Source organism: Arachis hypogaea, chromosome 10 (genome assembly GCF_003086295.3).
Source record: "Arachis hypogaea cultivar Tifrunner chromosome 10, arahy.Tifrunner.gnm2.J5K5, whole genome shotgun sequence".
Lineage (NCBI taxonomy): Eukaryota > Viridiplantae > Streptophyta > Magnoliopsida > Fabales > Fabaceae > Arachis > Arachis hypogaea.
The window spans coordinates 4,940,179-4,957,062 of record NC_092045.1 but is presented as its reverse complement, the minus strand read 5'-3'; the positions used below and the strand labels follow the sequence as shown (position 1 = coordinate 4,957,062).

The following is a 16,884-nucleotide window of genomic DNA, read 5'->3' as shown; positions in this document are numbered from 1 at the left end:
AATGTGATATTTAATTTTATTGTCTGTTACTTTTCTTTTTGATGAATATATAATTTGGGATTTTATCCTGTATTTTTTGGTATATTTAGAATTTTCTTAATACCTATAAGTATAAATAAATAAATTAGAGAATTAATTTGGAAATATATATTTTAAAAACATAATCTATTTATGTCTCTAAAATTTTATATCGCTAAAAATATAAATTTTGATATTGAAAAGCGATGTCTTTGATAATAATATAATATGCTCTCATTTCGTAAGTAATCTCGGTTAAAACCTCTCGATAATTAAATAAGCATAATTTTTAGTAAAATCGTCACTTCTAGACTTGTAGTCACACTTTTTATTGAAGAATAAATTTGTTGTAGTGATGGAAGAATTTTCATATGCTGAATCTCGTGTGGTGCTAGAAGGTGCCAGCAAAGCAGCCCAGAAAAGGAAAGTAAAGATAAAAAATAAAAAATTCAAGAGTTTCCAAAAATAAAAAAATAAAAAATAATGGAAAATGGTCATTAGTACGAACAGCTTATTTGTGCGTCCCTCGCTCCCTCACCCTTACGGGCTTACCACCATTCCTTACCCTCACTCACTGCTCCAATGTTACGCATGGTTTGGATTAGTAATGTCCGTACCTGATTTCATCAGTGTTAAGCAAAGTTCCCTTTTTCCTTCACTTGTGACTTGTGCTGCACTCTTACCTCGCTTTTAAATTTTTTTTATCCCTTTTTGGTCGAAGAAAAAAAAAAAGAAAAAGAAAAAAAAGGAACTCCTGTACCTATCTCCTTCTCTAAATAGTAAATAACCAAAAACGTCTGTGTTTTAAGTTTTTCTGTGATTCCTGAGGACGATGTTCATCTCCGATCCTTCTCTCGGACGAAGCAGCCGCTACTCCCTCTCTCAGATCTGGCTCACGGGATCGGAGTCTCACTTTACTAACTTCTGCAAGGTTACGTTTCTATTATCTCTTTCAGCTAAAAATAATTATTTATTATTTTCTGATCTGCACTCCCGATTTGGATCTGAGGTTTCAATACATATTTGTGCATAAGTTCGATCTTCTTCTTTTCACTGTCTTCCCTCTGAGTGTAACTCCAGTTTTGATTTATCCCTAATTACCGCTCTTAGATTTGTTTATTTGTTTATTTTTTGTTCAGGTAAATGAGGAAGAAAGATATATAGACTTCAACCGTGGATCTACTGCGCTGTATATGGTATATACAACTTGCTACTCTTCTTATTTCACCTCCAATCCGCAAAACTACAGTAGCTGTATGTGTCTTCAGATATTTGGTGTATCTCAAGGTGCCTCTATATATTCCTTTCCCTTTGTACTGTGATGTCTACCTGTATCATTATTATATGTTTAGACTCAGAGTTTTACAAAAGTCACCATCTATGCTCTCTTTTTTTCCTATATTCATCATGTTCTTTTGTGTTTCTAACTCATCACTAGCTAAAGATCTTATAGTTTAAGAGATAACAGCAACTAACTTAGTGCCTAGATGAGTATAAACAATTTTTTATCCTACAGAAAATTTTTTATATACAAAGAAAAACATAACATACGATGATATGGTAGAGCAATTAAAGGATATACATGATATATATTCACATATATCATGACTTAATGTTCGGTTTGCCTTGTGGGAGTGATATATGAACATAAAGGATATTATTTATAAGGTGCATAGTGAAATTGAAACTATTTTAATTTGCAAAGTTGGTGGTGACTTCTTCTAGTTTTGTTAAATACCTTAATATATTACAAATCCTTTAATATATTCAATAGTTTTAGACTTTGTTCATATATATTATCATTTAAAAAAAACAACTCAACATCATAAGAATAGAGCTTATTACAAGATAAATAATAAATAAAAAGATGAGAGTCTTTCCTGTGTGCTCAACATGTATTCAAAAATATTGCTGACTTAGTTATAATTTTCTTCCTTATTTTTCCTTAAAGTTTTTCCCCTTCCCCTCTTATCTTTATGGCAAGATAATTAACAAGCTAGCATGTTTCTTTCATTGTCTCTCCTTCTTGCTAAATTACATAGTCTATAACATTTTAATATTATAAAATAGAAAATATAGAGCGATATAGTTGGCAAAAAATAAAGAGGTTCACATATTTTTATCTTCAAATATCATATTAATTACTTGAATTAATTAGATGATTGCTATGCAGTAATATATCAAGTATTGCTCATAATGTTTTTTAACATAGAAATAATAACTAATATGAAGAAACTAAAGAATTATAAATACTTGGAAAGCATATGTATTTTGTGTCATTTGATAGTTGCTATAATTATATTTATTATTAAAGGTAGAGACACATTGTATTTATTTTGATGTGAAGTTAATAGTTAAAAATTATTAAATAATTTGATAGATTTGATTAAATTATAATTTAATGATTCTTAATTATCAATTTCACATGAAAACAATGAAAACAATTGAACGTGAGTTTTCACCATTATTAAAATACTTTCTTCTTTGCCTTCTAATAAACAATAGTTTATGATAACTAATTTGTGCATTTCTTTTGTTTAGAATGATATGAATATAAATCTGTTAAATAGTTTGAAGTTTTAACATAAATTTGATATTGAGATCAATCTTTACATAATAATATATTAGTATCTCCTAGTATTTAAATTTGGAAATAATCATCATTAGTAGGTTAGTTTTGCGTTATATTCTTTCTTTTTGTTTGTATACATAATGTTTTTTTTAATTAAATAATATTAATAACATAAAATAAAACAAATATATAATTATAATAGATGTATATTAAAATTAATTATTAATTAAAATATTTATTAAAGTATAAAATATACATTATAAATGAATTAAATTATTTATATATAAATATATTACAACTGATTTTAATCATTTATTTTAATATAAACATAACATTATTACTCGTGTTTTATTGAAAAATTGGTATTAAATTATTAATTAATATTAAAATTTTAGAAATAAATTGATTGCAAAAATTAAGTGAAGATATGGTGTTAGAAAAAATTATTTTAAGTTTAACTATAATCTTTAAAATATTTTTATTCTAAATATTTTACAAAAAAAGATTCATGATGTTTTTGTCAAAGACAACATAATCAAGCTAACAATTAGCCTTTGGAAATTATGAGTGAAATGACTGAGTTAGTCTTATATTATATAAAACATGATGGATAATGGATATATATTGAACTTGGTGGGTTATTAAAGGTATCTATGTTAAAAAATATTTTCATGATGTCTTTGTCAGAGACAACACAATCGGGCTAAGAGTTGGCCTTTGGAAATTATATGAGTCAAACGACCGACTTAGTCTTTTATTTTTATATATATAACATGATATGGATAATGGATATATTGAACTTGGTGGGTTATTAAAGGTATCTCTATCTATGTTGCCATATACAGTGCAGAATAAAGATAGGTATATTTTTTACTCATTAAAAATTTTATAGTGCCCTGTAAAAATTCCTATGACTAACATGGCATGTGAAAAGTTGATAGAGAAATAATTGAGTATAAATGCTAGAACATCTGTTCTGTATTCAACCTAAAAAAGAATATTTATCCAAAACTCAATTAATGAAAGAAAAAAAAAAGACAGGTTCCAATGTCCTTATAGTACAAGATTTTGTAGATTCAATTTGCGTGATAGAATATATTTATATATTTACTCAGGTTAGTATGAGTTAGTATTGTATTTTTATATATCTTGTATTGATTGAATGAAGATTCGGTTTTAATATTGTTATAAAATTACTTTTTTAAATTTAAATTAATAAAATAAGACACATAAATAATAATTAATTTTTAATATATTTTTTCATGTAAATATATATTTTGATTTTGTATGATATATTATAAAATTATTTTTTCAAAAAAAAAAAGTTTAAGCATGAAGAGACAAAATAATCCTATTTTTAATAAATTTTATATTTTTATTATGTAATTATGATTTTTTTTAACATTTATATATATATATATAGTCACTTCACATTTTATAGTATAAATCATTAGAATATATAGTTTATCATGCACTATTTTAACCCTCTATTAGGGCTGTTTTGAAATTTCCTTTTTTTATTCTTTTTGCAAAACTCATTCAATTTTTGTTTGGTTTTCATCTTTTTACTTCAATGCTTTCGATGATGACTTGTAAAATCTCGTAATGGATTATGGTGTATTTGTTTTCCAATCTTTTATAACATTATAGTTGTCACTTTTAGCATCCATTAGACCACTAAAATTTGTTACTCATCCATCGACACATATGTCATCTGACTATATCTGGTATAATATTAAATAAGTTGCAATTCAAATGGAAGGAAGATCTACATTTCTATCAATCAAATTTAAAGTTATCGTACAGTTTAATATATTTTGATTTATTTTAGCTGTGTTTCTTTTCGTACGAAGAAGTTTTAGTATCAGAAATTTTTGATAGGTGAATTTTATGATATTTATAATTTAGCGTTTAACTTTTTTTAATTTATTTTTTATGATAAATTTTGAATATTTAATAATTATTTATTTTTATATTTTTAAAATTAAATATTAATTTTTAATTGTTTTATTTTTAGTACGTTAGACACAAACACTTTTAGTACCACAACAATCACCTTCTTGATATAGGCAGAAATGATATTCATTACAAATTTTGGACTACAGGTAAAACTTCTTAATTATTTTTTACTTACAAAAATTAGCTTTCATATTACAAGGATAACATAACAATATGATAGATACTTGTTTGACATAGTTATGAGTATACCTCGTGTATTTAATGTTATGAAGCATCATGTTTTCATAATAATATGTATAGGTACTATACATACTGGACATAATAAGATTGTGTAATCAAAATTGTGTAAATTATTGTTGATAATCAAACTTATGACTATAATGCATGTGGATAATAAAAAATCACACAGTATAAGGATGAAGTACAATTATAATATAAATATAATTATGAGTTGAGATTAAATCAAATTAGTATAATTTTAATAATTATGTTATCATTAAATTATTTTTTATTATAATAACATTTTTGAAATTATCAAATTAGAATATATATATATATATATATATATATATATAATATAATATAAAGAAAAGAGTTTAACATAACAAAATGAAATATAATACTAACTCAAAAATATAAAATTTAAAGTACTCAAATAAAAATGTATTCACACGTAAGAATATTCAATTCCTTATTTTTATATTATTTCTATCAAATTTATTAAAATTATTTTTAAAATAATTTTATTTTTTATATTGTAATTTCTTTTGATGTTTAATTCTTTATTATAAAATAATAAATAATTGATATTTAATGTTAGAGATAGAAGTTAATTTTTTTTAAGAGAGATAAGAGTGTTGTAACTTTGTCTAAAGTATATTATTTAATATTCGGTTTATAATTATGTACTATATGACTATATCCTTTACTAATTTAAATATAATATGCTATCTTTGTTGTTTAGATAGGAAAACTTTAAGTTAGATGAGAAGAGAATTATTGAACAGGTGACAATAAGTATTTAGGTTGTATATTTTTTTACTGTTTATTACTCACCTTGATGTTGTATGGCAGAACTCTTCAAAAAAATGTGCAGGGTATAACATTGTATCTTGTATTGACAACTATCTTATGCTTGGATAATCTTAGAAGAATGTCCATGAGGATTTTGATGAGTATACAAATGCAAATGTTCAACCAAAATTTTTATTCATTTAAAAACTTTGACATGTGAAAAATCAAGTGATTTCAAAATGTATTTCACACCCTACATTTATGTAGTATTTTTACTCTTAAACATTGTTTGTTCATTTTAAATTGTATATCTCATAATAGATTTTGTACTTATTATATTCATGACGTTCTTCTCTCCTTTTAATGTATAGGAGATGAAAATATAGTGTTAAAGATAGAAGAAGTAGTATATCTTATGAGATGAGATGTGTGGGAGATGGATGTTTTAAATTCCTAGTAATAGCTAGATTAGTTTTGGTTTGGTATGTGGAATGGTCTCTAGCTTTTTAATTAGCTAGCGAAATTTTTTTATATAAAAATTCTTAACAAGCAAAAATCACATGGACAGTATTGATACAAATTATTTTTAAAAATTCAAAATAATTATAAAATAATTTGTGTATTTTCAAAAGAATTTTCCACAAATAACTAATTGAGTATAATTATATCAGTAAAAATAATTTTTAAATACATGATTTAAAAAGTCATCTAAATGTATGATCTAAATTTGATGTTTGCATAAATTTTTTATATTATCATTGTATCAAAATTAAATTTATTATAATATAATGTTTAAAAATAAAATAAAATTTAAAGATAACTATTTCATACACTCATTTGATTTTGTGATATCTTTTTAAAAATATTATTTTTTATGGTATATTTTCAATAGAAAAATAAATTATAAGTAAAAATTATTTAAAGTATACGTACAAATTTAAAAGAACCATCCACTTCAATTTATACTTTTTTAATACGAATTAGTAATTATGTGTATTTTTTTATTCTTAAATAGAAAAGATAATTTCACCCAAGTATGTGATGTGAGATATAATGCTAAACAATTTCAAATCTTTTTCTAAAATCATTGTATGGAATAGGTTTTTGTAATCAAACTTTTAAAGTAATTTAAAATTAAAAATTCTTTCAAATTCTTGTACCATTTAATAGGTCTAACTTAATTTCATATACTCAAAAGTAGAGAGATTTGTAAGGGTTATCCTTCAGGTTGCATTAGAATAAGTTATTTCCCTCAAAGAGAGGTAATTTAGAATTGGATTAATTTTGTCTACAATGACTAAATTATATTAGTTTAGTAGTTTATTTATTAATTTATTTAAGCAAGTATTAAAATTTTAAATTTTATTTTATATATAATAATTTATTAGTTAACTGTCAATCTTAAAAAAAACTGTCAATAATTGATAGAACTTACAGGAAATTATATTTATTTCTATGAGAGATATGGTATTGTAAATTTGTACTTGTTCTGTAAAATTGTATTTGTTTATAAAGACGAAATACTAATACAAAGACATAAAAATACAAAATTGTTTTAAGTAGATAAAATATAAATAGAGATATAATGTCTAAAGATATTAAATTAGTATATTTTATATTTATTTTAACTAGAAAAACACAAAATATTAACAAAAGATAAAATTTATTTTTTATTTTTTAATTAATTTTTATAATTATATTTTTTATTATATATATTTTTTTAAAATAAAAAATAAAAATAAATTCAATTTTTATAATTTATTTTATTTTATTATTAAATAAAATAAAAAATACTAAATTTTATATTTTTATTTTTTATATTTTATTTTTATTATTTTATCTTATTCTCCTCTCAAAAACAAAAATAGTATGATTGGTTGGCCATTTTAATTGATTGATTGTTGCACTCAAATGGGCGACACTTGTAAGAAGAGCATTCGGTTTATTTTTAACACGTGGTGGATCACGTGATAGGCTGATGCAGTGCGCCAGTGCCCCTCAGATATAAAAGCTGCAGGCTGCAGCGCTAACAAACTACCCAACCAAAGGTCCTTATCTCTTTTCTCCTACAAAAAAGATAGACCCTTATGGCCTTATCCAACAAAAATCATAAACCATAGTTTAAATAAGTTTTTTTAATAAAATCTATGAACTAAATTGAGTTAATTTAATAGTTAATTTACTAATTTATTTAAATAAGTATTGAAAGTTTGAATTTTATTTTATACATACAATAATTTATTATCAGACTAGAAAATACAATAAAAAACAAAAAATATCTGTTATTGTTGGCTTTTATAAAATTTAAAAAGTTTTTATTTTAGTCATTATTATTAATTTATTTCATCAAATACATAATAGATTAACCGTTTATGTGATAAGTCAAAACATATCATTCAATATCTAACTTGTTATGTTAACATTTAGTGGAATTAATTAAGAATTTAATTTGATGGATTATTATAATAAAGTAATTTTATACATATATCTAATTATACATTATTATATTAATAAAAATAATTTTTTTTAGATATTTATATAAATAATTATTTAAAAAAATAAATATATAATTAAAAATATTTTACATTAATAAAATTTATAAATATTTCTCTCTCAAACATCTTATAATCTTTATCAGCAGATCATAAATTGCATTGTGCAACGTAATTTTGCATATGGACTTATGGAGTGTGTTATTACTTATTCTTACTGTATAATATCTCAAGGAGCAAAGAAAATCCAAGTGTTACAATTTTCAGCCATGCCAGTGTAGTACGTTCCATATTGAGTGGACTTGCATGCTGAAGCAATCTGATTACCAAAAAAATAAGACGAAAGGAGTTGCCTTCCAATTGAAGATAAAACTATTTTTTAAATCTATTTTTGATATTTCAAGAAAATGATCAAATAAAATAAAATGATCTGCTATTAAGTTAAAAATAGAAAATACAGATGTATTAAAACATGATGCTCCTTAATTTTTTTTTCGTTTTATATAGTTAAATATGACTATTCAAAAGGATGCTCCTTATAATTATCTCGAGAATTTTTTTATTTTTTTGTGTTATCATTGGTTATTTATTTTTTTATTGTTTACAATATCTTTTTACTTATAATTTGTCATGAACTTAATTAAATTTTATTTAAAATTTTATTATTAGTTAATAAATTAATACATATATAATATAAAATTTAAATTTCGATACTTACTTAAACAAATGAATAAATTGAGCATTGGACTAATTCAAATTTGCTATCATTGGTTATTTGTTATCACTCACTACAGTAGCCGACAAGAATCAGCCCAAAAAGTTTTCACTTATACTCCACTACTTTGCTGGCATCGGTTATCAGACCATAAAGGGAAAAATTAACCGACTTATGCACAAGGGATCCTAAAATATACTTAAAAAAGAAAAAAAGAACTAAGTGATCATCGGTTAAATTTTTTTTATAAAAAAAATATTAGTGTTTTTGTTAAAAATAAGAGTATTTGATATAATTATAAATGTGTAAATTTTTTTGATAGAAAATTAACACATAAAAACGTGTTAAACACATGACAAATATATTAAATAATTTTTATAATATTATAATACATTTTAAATATCAATATTCAATTAAAATACTATCTCTCTTTCCATATTAAAAATAAGTTCTGATTATCTGAAAGTACCAAAGGAGACTCTCATAAAATCAGCCAATTAATAAAAAAATTTTGCAGAATGAGATGTGGCCAACTTATATATATCTTACATAGCTAACATATTTGATTCGTTTTTTTATTATGTATAATTATTTATTTAAAAATTTATAAAAAAAACACACACACATACTCGAATATATAAAATATTAAATATTATAAAATCACTTAAAAAAAATCCTCCCATTTGCATAGGCGTGTGTGATTGGTAACGATTGGAGTTCAAGTGTTCAACCCCTGGTTTTTTTATTACCCCTTTCTTTCCATTTTATCAAACGGAATGGCTTAAATATTCTTGCTAAGAGGAGGCACCTTTATTTCTTCTTTCTTTCTGTGCATATTCCAAATACGAAGAAATCTTATCTTTTATTCTTTTGGAAGATAATTCTTTTTCGATTTTTTTCCCCTCTCTCTCAACAGGCTTCCTTTTTAAGATTCTCGTTTCTTCCTAGTCATGCATATATATATTGACACCCTTTACAACGTGGTGTTCCGATCTTATAACCCCTCTTTCACCTTCAAGGTTTCCCACTTTTTATCATAGCACGCTAGTTTCAATCAAATTTTTTGCATCATATTCTATCATAATATTATTATTATTATTTGTATCTTGTTCTCTACATAGAAATTAAAACTAATAATTTTGTCCTTAATTAATTATTAATTTGTGTGTCTGATGTGTTTGTAGAAATATGACGAAACATAAGATAGAAATAAAGAAGATAGAGAACATAGCAGCAAGGCAGGTGGCTTTTTCAAAGAGGAGAAGAAGTCTGTTCAAGAAGGCCGGGGAGCTTTCAACTCTGTGTGATGCAGAGGTGGCGCTCCTTGTCTTTTCTGCTACTGGCAAACTCTTCCAACACTCTAGTTCAAGGTTTCTCTCCTTTATCTTTTTTTTTTCCAATTTTTTTATATTAAAATATTTATAGAGAATAAATGGTCAAATTATCCTAAAAAATTATTTGTTGTTTAAATGAATTTTTGAAAAAAATTTTAATCAAATTTACCTTTCACAAATTTTAAATTAGTACTGTTAGTCCTGTGTTACTTCCATTGCTAATAACATATATAGAATTTGTTGATATGACACGTTAAGTGATATCCAACACACACTTATTAATTCAAATGGGCAGTTAACATAATAAGTTTACGAAATTATATCAAATCAACTCTAAATTTAGATTCTCCTCTCAATTAAATTTTGATTTGATCTAATTTTGTAAACTTATTATGTTAACAGTCAATTAATATATATTGTGGTGCCATTTGATATACTATATTAGCAAATTTTGACACCATAAATAAAGAAAATGGTAGAAAAATTAATGTAATTAACTTAAAATTTTTAAAAAATAAATTTAATTAAAAAAATTTTAGGAACCAATTTGAAAAACGAATAATCTTTCACGAACGAATTTGATCAATTATTTTATTTATAGAGCAATGCAAGTGACAAGCAAATATTATTATGTTGGATCGGCACTTAATGAGTAATAATTTACATCGTATTTATAAATATTTATATACAAAAAATATATAATTTACATATATATTTATCAAAATTTTATATAAATGAACCAATATAATTTACATTCATATTTTTTAAAATTTGCACCTATAAATTAATAAAATTTATTTATTAGAAATAATTTAATATTTATACTAATGATTAAAATTACTAAAAATACTAAAATTTCTGATATTTATATATTAATATATTATACAACTTCTATAAAAGACCACACATAATCACAACAGCTGAACGTCATTATATACACACATAGCCTATCAATAAATAATAATATGTCTATTAACTCACCTTTTATCTATTAAATATTTATGTATTAAATTAATCAAAATGTAAATACTTTTTATCCTAGAAAAAAAACTTTAAATTTCAAATTTTAAAAGTAGAAAAAGAAGTTTTTTTTAATAAATATATATTAAAATACATTTTAATAACAAAAAAATTGTACATCAAAATGATTTCAATTTCTATTATATATAGGACAGATATGGAAAAATTCGTTTTGTTTTTTTTATTTAATACTACTTAGATTGATAAAATTCAATGTCAAAAAAAGGGTTATTAGGTTGAGTAGTGTATAAATTTTATTTTTATGATATACTACTTATATGAGGATATTTTCAATTTTTCACACTGTTGTAGATTAAATTTGCATCTTGCTGAAAATTTTATAAGATTTTTTTTTAGAATTAAATGATGAACCGATTATCTGCATATCATAAAGTATAGTTACAAAATATCATATTAACCCAAATTATTTGATATATATAAATATATAATATAATATGATATAATATTTAAATCAATGTAATATATAACTTTTAAGTGTATATAAAACAATATCTACATATACACAAAAAGCTAATTACTAAATTAATTATTCGTATAAAATATTATTGAAATACATAATACATATTGAAAATAAATTTTAAAAAATATATTTATATACAAATATATAATAATGAATTTAGTAATTATTTTTTTGTATGTACATAGTTTTTTTTATAAAAAAAATTACCTGATCATATTATTCCAATTCTCACACAAATAATTAACATTAATGATCATATATAGTTATAATGAAATGATTGAATTAGCAATATTTGAACGTATAAATGTAAAGCTACTAATAATTACATGTAATATGTATTATATTAAGTAAACTTATAAAATTAAAAGCTTCATTATTCCCAAATTTTTCACAATCATAAAAATTTATTTATTTTTGCATGTCCTATTTGTTAAATTTATGCATTTTAATATTTTTACTTGAAATAACTATTAATTGGGACTTTCATGAAATAATTTTTTTATAATTTGATAAACTAAAAATTAATTTATCTTAAATTTAAATTCCATTTAAAAGAAAAATAAATAAAATGAATAAATCAATTTTATCTGTTATATTTTCAGTGTGGAACAGGTAGTAGAAATGCACAAAAATATGCATTCAAGCATCGACAAATCATCATATCACCCTCCAATGGAATTGCAAGTAAGATGTACTCTTTCAATTAACAATTTATCACTAAAAAATTAAGATAATAAAAAGTATTATAGAGCATACAATATTTGATGGAATTTATATATCTTTGTGTATGTGCTTCAAGATGCGCAATGAAGTGGCAGATAAGACTCATGAATTAAGGTACTGTATATCCTCATTTTTAATTAACTATTCACTTTTAAACATAGTTTCAGAGTAAGAGAATATTTAAATGTATTAAATTATTAATATCATCATTAAAAAAATTTAAAATTTTACTCAATTATTTTTAGTACAAAAGAATGAGAAATTGATTGTTGACTCAAATATAAAATAAATATAATGAAAAATATTAGTTACTTGATATTTTTTAAAAAATAATTATTTTTTCTCATATGTTAATTTATAATTATAATTTGAAAAATAGAATCAATATTACATTCACTTATTTAGAGGGAAAGTATTTATAGTAAAAAAATAATTTAAAAATATTAAATTAGTACAAAAAGAGTACATAATTATTAATATATAATAATTTTAGGTGGATAATTAACGTAATTAGTACAAAAATATATATAGATGGATAATAGATATATCTAGTACTAACATTGGATTATATACAAATTTTATTATTGACTAATGAAAATTTTATTTATATTAGTACAATCAAATATATATTTAAACTATTAGTCTTTAAAATTTGAGCTAGATAATTTAGTATTTTTAATGATGATTTTTAGGATAAAATAAATTTTTATGATACTTATATAAAATTTTAAATTTAAAATATAAAAAATTTATTTATTATATTTATGTTTATTATGAATTATTTATTTTAAAATATTATATAAAATTTTAAAGAATTTAAAAAAATAAATTATTCTTCGTTATAAATATGTTTATTATAATTTTTTTAAGTTTAAAAAATTGTTTTACTAAATATAATTGTGGTGATTGTACTTATTAAAAATTATTTTTAATTTAATTTTATCAAACGAAGTGTTACAGTTTTTAAAAATTTATCTTTTAAAAGATAATTTTTATAAACTACTTTAAAAAAAAATAAAAATTTTATCAAACCAAATTTTAGAAGAACGACGAATCGTTCCATGATAGTGATCATTATTTTGTTGTTTTTTCAAAGAACTTGGATGCAGCCAAATCAAAAACCTATCGTCCTTTATTGAATACTGGTTTTTTAAAATAAAACTCAGTCTTTTTAACCTGAAAGATAAAGCAAATTTATCTTTTAAGACACAAAAAATAAAAAATATTCGGTGCACCAGTTATTTTAACCGTTGATTTTAATAAATATATTATATATATTTTTTATAATTCAGATCAACGATTAAAATAATTAGTACACTGGTACTTCTGGTACACTTAAATATTTCTTAAAAAAAATAGAATTAAGTACAGTTGAGAATTTGATGTCTCAAACATAATTGTAAAGATACCAATAATGTTTAATAAAATGGAAAGAATTTCTAAAGACAATAAAATTGTAAAATAATTTTTAATCAATTAATAATTATTAAAATTTTTTATTTTTATTTTTTATTATTTTTTTACAATTTTATTATCTTTAGGTACCCTTTACGTACTCTTTTCGTTTTATTAATGTTTTTTAACTTTGTCATCACCAAAAGATCCAAAAGCATTTATTGGTAAATTTTGGTATTGGTGGTATTAATCAGTATTGTAGTATTTTTTGGATATCCAACTAAAAAATTGTTTTTTGAAATGAAAACTTTCTCCGTTCAACCTAAATAGATAGGAAGAGATATAAATATATGAAAAAAAAAAGATTGAAATATAACAAGCTACCTGTCCATTTGATTTTGGTTGTACTTCGAAAATGAAGGTGATGCTAAAAATTGTATTTCTTGGAACTTCGTTTCTTGAGTAAACTGTAAAAGAGAGAGCAAGAAAGGAAAGGAGAGCGAAATTTTTTTCTTGTGGACCTTCGTTCTTGAATGACATTCTGCTTCAATGTCGGCAAAGACGCTCATTGCATTGAATAAGTCGTTCTGAGCTTTCTTTTTTTTTTTTTCTAGAAAGTCGGGCGGAGCTAGGTGGTAGGAAAGAAGGGTGATAGTCCTCCTAATTTTAATTTTTTATATATAAATGATATGTAAATTTTAGTTTAACTCTCATTAAAATTTTATTTTAATCTTACTTTATTGTGTAAATATTTTTAACCTCTTTTTAATATTTTATCTAACTCGTCTCTATTTGCAGTGAAAGAGGGCAAATGCTGGCTAAAAAATTTAGATATAGAAGTAAGATGAGTATTATATTTTAATGTGATAATTTTTTGTGTTTAAGTATGTAAATCGAACTCTCCGATTCGTGTTTAAAAAATTTTAAAAATTTAAAATACATAAATCAAATTCAATTATTGATATATATCAACCTATCATGAATTGTTATTATCAGGCAGTTAGTATAATTAATTATTATTATCAGGCAGTTAAATGGAGAAGAGCTTCAAGAATTAAAATTTCAAGAACTAATGAAACTTGAAGAACGTCTACTCAAAGGTCTGACCCGCGTTTTAAAAGCTAAGGTAATTTTTAACTTTTATATACATTCATGTATTTTGTATTTTAATTAATATAAAAAATTAATTAAAATAATAAATATTTTATATTTTAATTAAATAATTTAAAATAAATTTTTATAAATAATCAAAAATATTTTTATAGATAAATATTATTAATAATAGTTATTTTAGCTAAAAATTATATACAAAAATATTTTTAATTTTTTAATATATCTAAATATATTATTTAATTTTTGCAACAATAATAATTATGTACATGTTCTTAGTATATAAAGAAATATTTTTTGTTTATTTCAGGATGAAAGAATGGCAAATGACATCACTGTCCTCGCAAAAAAGGTTTTAATAACTATTATTACTATCCATAAATGTATCTTTTAAAAAAACAATTTATAACTTGTCTATTTACCAAGTGAAAGGTCATATTCCTTTATATAGTTAACATGCTAAGCATCATTCCATCAATAATGTTCATCCTCCGTATTCATGTAGGGAGTGGATCTAATGCAAGAGAATAAGAAATTGCTGCAGGTAAAAAGACTATAATTAATTTTTGGTTGTTCAAATTATTATTCATTGTTTAATTTCTATTTCTAATACTATCATTTTTATATTGTAGATTGTTGATGAAAAAGAACAAGCATGAGTTGAAATAGTTATCATCAATTTACAGGTTATACATTAATTGTCTTTCTGCCGTGTATTCAAATTATATTTTATTTTTTAATGTGTTTATGCAGGATTTTTTATAAATAAATAATTTAATTATTTTATTTATTAAAAATATAATTTATAGCGTATTTATTTATTTATTTTATATTAATTTATTTTATTTACTGTATAAATAAAATAATTATAAATATATCTCATTTACATATAAATGTATCTTATTTATATTGTGAATAAAATATATATAATATTATTAAAAAATATAATTAAAATAATATTAATTTTTTTAAGAATTAACTCATTTAAATTAGTACTCAAATGAATAAAATTGATATTATTTTAATTGTAATTTTTTCAATAGTAATACACATGTATCATTCATAATGTAAACGATATAACTATAAATATATCTCGTTTACAAATACATTCATAATTATTTTATTTACACGGTAAACAAGATAAATCAATATGTGAATAAATTAATAAATATATTATAAATTATATATTTTAATAAATAAAATAATTAAATTATTTATTTTTTTAAAAAAAATTCGTTTATGCTCTCATTTGTGATCTTATTTTATGTTGCAGGAAATTGTCCATCTTTGTCTATAAATATAATGAAAAAGTGCTTGGGAGCTGTGTTTTGTCTTCCATGGCTTCTCCAATGACAAACTCAGCTGAACTTTAATAACATGTATTTTGTATTTTATATATTTTACTTTCAATAATTTGATCCAAATGAAATGGTGTCACTGACCATACTTGTCTATATTGTCTGTTTAATGTAATTATCTATGTCGATAAGAAGTTAAACTATCTTTTTTTTTTCAATTAAATGTCTTAACAGATGGAGTGTGGCTTAATTTATTTATTTATTTGTTGCATGCATGATAGCTTAGCAAACTAATTTAAAATAAAACCATATACTTTTGTGAAAGTAAAATACCTACTTTATAGTTTATATTGACTTTTAAAATTATTTATTCACATAAATAATACTATTATATTTTTTATTTTTCAAATTTACTAAAACTCAAAACAATAAATTTTTTTTTTTAAAATAAATACTAAACATTCTTTAGTTCATATAGAGATATTAAATATAAGAAATAGATACACCGTCTATTTATAGTTATATTTAGTGGTTCAAAATAAAACAATTTGTAATAAAGCTTAATAGTTAAACTTGGATATAAGCGCGGTAATTTATTGAAAATTGTAGAAGAAACTCAACTTGTCATATGTATTATTAAAAGTTATCCAGCTGTAAATCTTTGAATATATTTTACCATGATTCTTTGTAATTTTTTTAGTTGTTTCTCATAGTCATTGCAAATTTTACTTCCTTTAATTTTTGACCAAATTT

General features: G+C 22.3%; 1 protein-coding gene across 6 annotated transcripts; it reads left to right on the top strand.

Moving 5' to 3' along the window:
* Window positions 1-560: 560 nt before the first annotated feature.
* On the top strand, window positions 561-16,366 carry LOC112714811 (MADS-box protein JOINTLESS). Of its 6 annotated transcripts, none has more exons than XM_025766486.3 (10): window positions 561-949; window positions 1,158-1,305; window positions 9,955-10,140; window positions 12,208-12,289; window positions 12,405-12,442; window positions 14,750-14,849; window positions 15,144-15,185; window positions 15,339-15,377; window positions 15,466-15,519; window positions 16,107-16,366. In XM_025766486.3, the coding sequence occupies exons 3-9, from the start codon at window positions 9,959-9,961 to the stop codon at window positions 15,490-15,492; spliced, it is 510 nt and encodes a 169-aa protein (XP_025622271.1). In that variant the 5' UTR covers window positions 561-949; window positions 1,158-1,305; window positions 9,955-9,958; the 3' UTR covers window positions 15,493-15,519; window positions 16,107-16,366. The 6 variants fall into 6 exon arrangements, with proteins under 6 accessions (XP_025622271.1, XP_072060579.1, XP_025622273.1 ...); XM_072204478.1 differs by having other exon boundaries at window positions 563-949; window positions 1,158-1,214; XM_072204479.1 differs by lacking the exons at window positions 561-949; window positions 1,158-1,305 and adding exons at window positions 9,440-9,506; window positions 9,687-9,789.
* Window positions 16,367-16,884: the final 518 nt, after the last annotated feature.